We start from the raw sequence: 7,561 nt of genomic DNA, 5'->3' as shown, positions 1-7,561 counted from the left end.
TATTATACAAGTTTGATTATATCGTGTGCAGCAAGTTCGACCTCTAACAGTTGTGCTTTGCGAGCCGCTTCGCAATACCTCACTTCGGCATCCCACTGCTGTTCAACAATCCTGCGCATGTAATTTTGAGAGACCACGACGGGTGCTGGATTTTGGCGCCGGTAGGGAGGTGCAGGAGTCTTTGGTGAAATGGAGGGGGGGATGGGGGTCTGATGAATGTCGTTGAAGACACTGAGACCGGAGTGCGCACTGGCAGCCTGGTTGGAAGAATTTTGCAGCCGCTTCTCGATTTCCTCCAATGGGATGCGACGGATGAGTTCCCGTTTGGGCCTGCAACATTTGGATCAGTCTGATTGTGCCGGTCGCACCAAAAGAAGGTAAATATCATACCTTTTGACATCTGTTGTTGTCTCTCCAGTGATGGTCTCTGAGTCTGGGGAGTGCGAGCGAAGACTAGAGGCTGGTGAGGTGCGTATTGGTTTGAAATATTGTGATGCTTACCGCTTAATGTTTTCTTTATCTCAGCGGGCCATTGTGCAAGAGGTCGGCGTGGATCGTTGATGTAGATGAAAGAAAACTTGCACGAGGTACCGTCGTTTGATTTTGTTGAATTGTTTTGTATTCATTGGTGTCTACAATACCTAGGCGTCCTACCAGGTGCCTACCAAAAATGGACTGTCTACGTAGGTATATGTAGGTTGGACCTGCCTATGTGAATTTCGGGTTTTCCTGATGTTGATTTCGCCGTTGAATTGCTGCTTTATAGCGGATTTACTGATTGGGAACGTGAGTGCGCGTCCGTCTCTTTGCAGCAGCGATTTCGGGAGCGACTGGGTCTCTGAACTGTCTCCTTTGGCTGCTAGTTTCGCCTGTTCGTCGGCTGCTTCGTTTCCTGGAATACCTTGATGACCTGGGGTCCAGCGCACTTTGAGTTTTCGGGTGTCGTGCGTCGGGATGAGTTTGCGTAGGTCATCGTGGAATAGATCCATGAGGTAGTGTCCGGACTTGGATATGAAGGCGTCAGTCGCTTTGATCACGGCCTGATTGTCGACTCCCAGTGACATGGTTCCTTTCCCTCCCGCCTCTTTCAGCAGCTGTATCGCCAATATCATTCCGACTATTTCTCCCTCATAGACCGTGTGCTCTTGGTCACTTCCCACGTATAGCCTTCTTTCCTTTACCACCTCCTCTCCCCTCATTAACACGGCTGCCCCCCCAACTCCTCCTTCAATTGCTGATCCGTCCGAGTATGCGCGTAAGTCTTCGTCTGCCATTGCGTTGTTGCTGGTTGCTGTCTCCATGTCTCCTGCTATCTCCTTGACTACGTCGGTTTTCCACTTAGGGTAGTGTCGGGTTGGCGCGATCTTTTCGACTGTGTGCGGGTTTAGTTGGAACTCGTTGAGGAGGCGGTGTATTGGCGATGGGTGGCGCTTGCAGCTTGCGAAGTTTCTTCTGGCACAGGAATTATACGCTGTGCGGAGCCCTTTGAAGAGGGGGTGCGATTGGTGCAGTGTTGTCATTCGCAGAGTGGCTCTGTGGCATGCCTTGCGGAGTAGCTGTTGAAAGGGTAGGATGTTAGCGTGTGCGTCAAGTAAATCAGTTGCAGTGGTTCTCATGCCGCCCGTGATCATCGTCAGTTGCTATTCTTTGAACACGTGTCATTTTGGAGGCGAATCCTCGCGCTCCTCGTCCTCCCAGTTTTCTTCCCTTTCCTTTGGCGATGAGGCCGGCGCACCAGACGTCGGCTGCATAAAGCATCTTGGGTAGTACAACTCCTTTGTATAGCTTCTTCAGGAGTCGTCCGTGAGCTCCTTTCGTTGCTCGCGTCATTCTGTTGCAGGCTAACGGGTAGCGTGTGCCTTTTGCTAGTGCGTAGGTGGCGTGTTCCTTGAAGGTCAGTTCATCGTCTACTATCATTCCCAGGAATTTGTGGGATTTGGAGGGTTCTATAACATGGTCGCGTATGGTGATGGACGGTCGTGGGATTGGAACGGTCTTGCCTTGTCTATTTGGGTCTGGTGTCCGTCTTCGCGAGACACAAAGAAGCGCTGTTTTTTCTAGTTCAAAGTCAGCGTTGTGTTCGGTACTCCAGTCTAAAGCTCCCCCTTGTTTTTCCATCATGTTTTTCAGTTTTCCGTTTGCCTCTTCGTAGGTCTTTCCTTTCGCCGCTATTGCTACATCATCTAGAAAACCTAGGCTTAATTCGCCTTGGCGTGGATCGGGGTTAGCTATTCGTAACACGGGTGAGTTGTAGAAAAGGAATCCTATTACGGATAACGGGCAGCCTTGATCAACCCCATTCGAATACGTTGAAGGGGTCTGATCGGTAATCATCGAAGTGCAGGGTGGTCGTTCTGTTACTGAGTCGTTTACTGTACCAGTTAATATATTCTATCGGGATTCCGGATTGGCGCATGTTGTGAAGCATGCGGTTGACGACTACGCTAGGGAATGCTGCCTTGACATCTAAAAAGAGGATTGATACGAAGTGGTCTGTTGAGGCCCAGGCGTCTGTTACAAATTTGGTTAGTAAGTGTAGGGAGTCGACTGTCGATTTCCCTGGTCTTCCTCCGAAGTGCGTTGGGGGGAGAAGGTTATGATGTTCGGCTATGTATACGAGGTCGTCAGCTACGCATGACGAGAGGATTTTACCCATTGTGTCTAATAGGGTAATGGGTCTGTAGGCCTTCGGGATGTTGTAGTTCGGCCTTCCGGGTTTTCTTAGTACTACTGTGGATGACAGTTTCCAATCTTCAGGATAATAGTTAAGTGAGAACGTAGCTCGGAATATTGGACCCATGTATGGTACTAGCTGTTCGGAACATTGCTTGTATACACAGTTGCAGATCCCGTTCGGGCCCGGCACTTTGAACAGGAGATAGTTTAGCTATAGCACAGGTATATTTGGTTGTTAGTGACGGGTGCGAATTCGCAGATCGGAGGAGGGTAATTGAAATTCGGCTCAACATGTTCATTTTCCGGTGGAGGACGGAAGAAGACCTCATAGAGGAGTTCGCTCTTCCGTTTGTTGTCCTGCGTGCCGTTGCTGTCTGCTGGTTCTTGAGGGTCCTTTAACATTTTGATTCTCAGTGTGTATTTGATCGTTCGGGTCACTTGCTGCAGTAGCGATAGAGGTCCCAGATGTTTGCCGGAGTGAGGTCGTTGAGCCATGCGTCCCAGTGTTCTGATTTGGTTTTCTTGATGTGGTCGGATAGTCTGTTGCAGTGCGACACAATATTCTTCGTGTATTGGGTCTTGTCTCCTGGCGAGTCGACTTCTTGCCTTGTGTCCGAGTCTGTGTACTTCTTTTCGTTCGGCTTCCAGCGTTTTCGACCACCAGCGTTTTGCATAAGGAGACGTCTTGGCTTTCGGTACCTTTTCCTCGACGGTTCTGGCTATGGCTTGGGTGAGGTGTGCGAACGCGAGTTGGAATTCATCTATGGATTTAATGTTAGTTGGGGGGGGGGGGTGACTTCGAGGTAGGATGATAGCGCTTCTCTAAATTTATCCCAGTCAACATCTCTAAAGTTTCATTTTGGGGTGATGTCGATCCGCTCCGGTTGGAGGTCTAAGGTGCTGATTATGGGGAAGTGGTCAGTTTTCACAGGTTGTAGTTGATATTCTACAGAGCATTGAGTGAATATATGTTCTATTTCCGCAGAGCAAAATACATTATCTGGGCGGGTGTGGTTTTTTGTATTTGAGGCTTCTAGTGTTGCTATTCCTGGTGGTAGTACTTGGGTCAGGTTATGTGCGTCTAAGAGGTTGATTAGTACTTCCGCGGCGTCTAGGTTCGCCGCGGTGAACAGATGGTTATTGTTTGTCATCTCCCACATGGGGTGATGACGGTTGAAGTCTCCTAGCCAGATCATGTGAGTGTTCGTTGTTTGGTCGTCGCCTTGAGCTATGTTACGATTTCGGTTTCGGTGCGCTGTCTTTTCGATCGTTATGTGGTTGTCCAGGAATTGTAGCGTGCGGGCGTGGTCGCAGGCGTTGTATACATTATAAACTCATATTTTACCGAATTCTCCGTTGAGCCAGACCCTTCAGTCATTTTTCATGTAGAACCCCTGCCCCGGATGTGCCAAAAGGTCGTAGAATCATGGCTAGCCAGTCCCCGGCCGGTGCATGTAGGATAAGTGCTGGCCGGTGTACTATCTTATTATCACTTCAGTATCATTATTTCATGTAGGATTGGTGCTGGCCGAGGTATTATAGGCCAATCTCTTGTATGTAGTATCAGTGCCAGCCAGTCTATAATACTATAACCATCTCTTTTGTCTTGTATGTAGAATGAGTGCCGGCCGATATATCATATGACATATACTAGCCATAAGATCAAGCTGGCTGGTATATGTAGAATATATCTACTGCAGTCTGATTTCATTAGTAGACTGGCCAGCTTGTATCTACGTGGGTAGGAGCATGGCTGGCCAGTTCATAGTCCTTAAGTTAATATACTGGCCATTGAGTGTACTAACCATAGGATCAGGCTGGCTAGTATATGTAGTCATTGGTGAACCTGCCAGTCTGTATATACATATGTAGGAACATGGCTGGCCGGTTTGCTTATGTTTCACTAGCAGACCAGCCAGCATGGTTCCACATGTGTAAGACCATGGCTGGCCAGTTTGCTTATATTTCACAAGCAAACCGGCCAGCCTGGTTCCACATATGTAAGACCATGGCTGGCCAGTTTGCTTATATTTCACTAGCAGACCGGCCAGCATGGTTCCACGTGTGTAAGACCATGGCTGGCCAGTTTGCTTATATGTCACTAGCAAACTGGCCAGCCTGGTTCTACATGCGTAGGAACATGGCTGGCCAGTGTAGAGCTTTTAAATTATCACTTTTCATTAGTATACTGGCCTTTTTTCATCTATGTATGTAGGAGCTAATGGTTCAATTCTCATCCCAGTCTTGACAAGTAGATATATTTGTTGTACAAAATTGATCAGCAATGAAGACAAAGGAGTATATAAGATCAGTTCTGGGCTCTCTTAGAAGGTTGCCTTGTCCTGCCTGATCTGCGGACTTCAGGCTCAATCCTAGGCTTCTTAGACTCACTGGTCGAAGCTTGGGGCATTCTTCTCTTCCTCCCTTTCTGCTGCTGCTGCTGCTGCTGCTGCTCCTCCTCCTCCTCCTCCTGCTCCTCCTCCTCCTGCTCCTGCTCCTCATGCTCCTGCTGCTGCTGCTCCTCCTCCTGTGTCTCCTTCGCTTTCGCTTTCGCTTTCGCCTTCTCCTTCCCCTTTATCAAAACAACCTCCTCCCCTGGCACCTCACCAAGTCCCCCTTTTGCCAGCTTCTCTATGTGCTCAACAACTGTGGCCAAGACCTGCCGAACAACTTGATCAAGAGAAACCAAGACTTCTAGATCGAAAGCAGAACCAGGTAGGTAGAAAGGTGTATTGGGGTCAGCCTCATCTTCCTCATACTCTATGACGCGTTTAGACTCCCTATAGAGGAGCCCAATTCCTAGAATCACTGGCATGGCGGATGCTGCCCCTGAGATTGGAGATGTTCGTAGCTTTTCCAAGCTAGCCTTCAAAGTGTCATAAGACACATGCACGTCCTCAGGAAGATAAGATTCTCCCCAAGACCAGTTAGCCCAGATAGGCAAATCTGGATTCTCCTCTGAAGTTGGCTATTGGACGAACTATGAGCTATGAGATTAAGATACACTCAAAGTTATACTGACCTTCTGCTTGGCAAACTTTGCCAGATCCCTAATGGCATCTATAAGCTCCAGGTAGTCCTTATTCTTGCTTAGAGATTCGAGGAATGCATATCGATCATCGATTGAAACATCATCTGGGGTTGTGATCGCCGGCTGGGTTCTACGTTCTGTGAAATCAGAGCTGTTCAAGGAAGGAAGCCGGTCGCTGTCTTCTTCGTCTGAGTCAAGTAAGCTTACTCTTTTCTCCTTAGACTTCTTCTTTCTTTCTTCATTCCTTACATTTGCCCGCACATCACCATCCTTGGCTTTGACAAAAACGACTAGCTTCTTGTTTGCAGCCAAATTTTGTTCCCAATGGTTCCATAGACGATTTACCTCCTCAGTTTTCATATGAGAAGGGTCTTTGACCACAAATGCAGTGGGAACAGAACCATGTTCCAAATAATTGGACGAGGCAGCAGTTATCATACCCCAAGGCACAGGTCTAGAGCCCCCAGTGCAGACTTCTACAAACCAAAGCATCAATCAAATGCTAACAAATATGAAGACATAAGAACTTACTATACGAAGCATGAAATATACCCCTAATCAATTCATGTTGGCCCCTAAGGCCAATACCATCACGACTAGGAAGTTTGGCATATCCATCATCATCTAGGATAATTTCGGGTATAGCAGCTTCATTGCCAGCATCCTCATTGTCTGAACCCTCCAGGTCCTGATCATCTGAAGGATCTATTAGTTTGAGTGAATAATTAGTGTTAGTACGCGCAAGATTCAAATTCCCATTAGCCACATACAAAACTCGGTCTTTGACCATTCTGCAAAGGATTCAAATCCAGTTGCAGTCCACTCCTTGATCCCATTGGAGCTGACAGAAAACCTCTTCTTGACATTTTGAGGGTCGGTTTCATGTCTGAGACATAGTGATTAGTTAGTCTAGTTAGCCTTGAGAATTATGAAAGTTCAATCACTTACAGACTGACAGACAATGTCTGACTAGCTTTTTTCTTGTGGCTAACGAACATCACCACTCGACAACCCATAGTACGTCGGATTTGCTCTGAAATGTCTTCAAGTGTTTTCTTGAGGTTGTTCTTCCTATACCTTAAGGAAGATCTTAGACGAGATCAATGGTAAATCTTAAGTCAAACTTACACTACTTGACTTTCTTCTGGTGCCCCCTCCCTATTCCATTTGGTCATGGCGAACTTGACCTCCTCCTGTTGTGAAGGAGACATATTGTCAAACCATTCCCTGGCATGGCCAGTCCGATACTTGATTGAACGTTGGACACCTTTCCTTCTCTGCTCATCCTTGTCAAACTTATCTATTCTTCCTTGAACAACCTCTGTGCAACATCCCATTCGGTAAGTGATTTCTTGTAGAAGGACACTTCTCTTGGACGACTTGCGGCCTCTCGTTCCTCGGCCTCTTCCTTGTAGGCGATGATTTGGGAACAGTATTGTTTGATTTCCTATAATGTAGCATTCACACATCAATCAAATGTATCTACATACACAAATAAAATTTTGTTACCTTTTTCAAAGAAGTAGGCAATTGGGGCACATCTTCCTCTTCATCGTCTTCAAGTTCCTTTGGGCTGCAAGTATAGCCTTACGAATTTTCTTCACCATGCGTTTGAGAGCCTGTGGTGAATCTGCAGTCACAATACCTTGATGATAATGATCAAGAATATATTTAAAGTGAGTTGTCCAGTCAGAAGGCATTGTAGTTCAGTCAAAAAAAAAGGCTGAAATTTTGATAGAGCTGACAAGTACTTGCGGTAGGAGGGCGGCTGGCCGACAAACTGATTTGAATCCCATATTTAGGTAGTGTAACATTAATATGACCATATTAAGATTATTCAACAATCAACAATCA

The 7,561-nt window shown here is 46.9% G+C and overlaps 1 protein-coding gene across 1 annotated transcript; it reads right to left on the bottom strand.

Moving 5' to 3' along the window:
* Nucleotides 1–2,883: 2,883 nt before the first annotated feature.
* Nucleotides 2,884–6,918, bottom strand: DEU56DRAFT_919030 (uncharacterized protein; the record flags this gene model as incomplete). The annotated part of the gene is made up of 7 exons (XM_041358205.1): nucleotides 2,884–3,437; nucleotides 5,068–5,644; nucleotides 5,699–6,183; nucleotides 6,239–6,412; nucleotides 6,478–6,593; nucleotides 6,656–6,778; nucleotides 6,836–6,918. 7 exons carry the CDS (start codon nucleotides 6,916–6,918, stop codon nucleotides 2,884–2,886), a joined length of 2,112 nt encoding a protein of 703 aa, XP_041201985.1.
* Nucleotides 6,919–7,561: the final 643 nt, after the last annotated feature.

The sequence above is a fragment of the Suillus clintonianus genome (assembly GCF_016758775.1).
Source record: "Suillus clintonianus strain FC179 chromosome Unknown DEU56scaffold_152, whole genome shotgun sequence".
In the NCBI taxonomy this organism is placed as follows: domain Eukaryota; kingdom Fungi; phylum Basidiomycota; class Agaricomycetes; order Boletales; family Suillaceae; genus Suillus; species Suillus clintonianus.
Note: the sequence above shows the minus strand (reverse complement) of the source record. Positions and strands in the feature narration are given on the sequence as shown.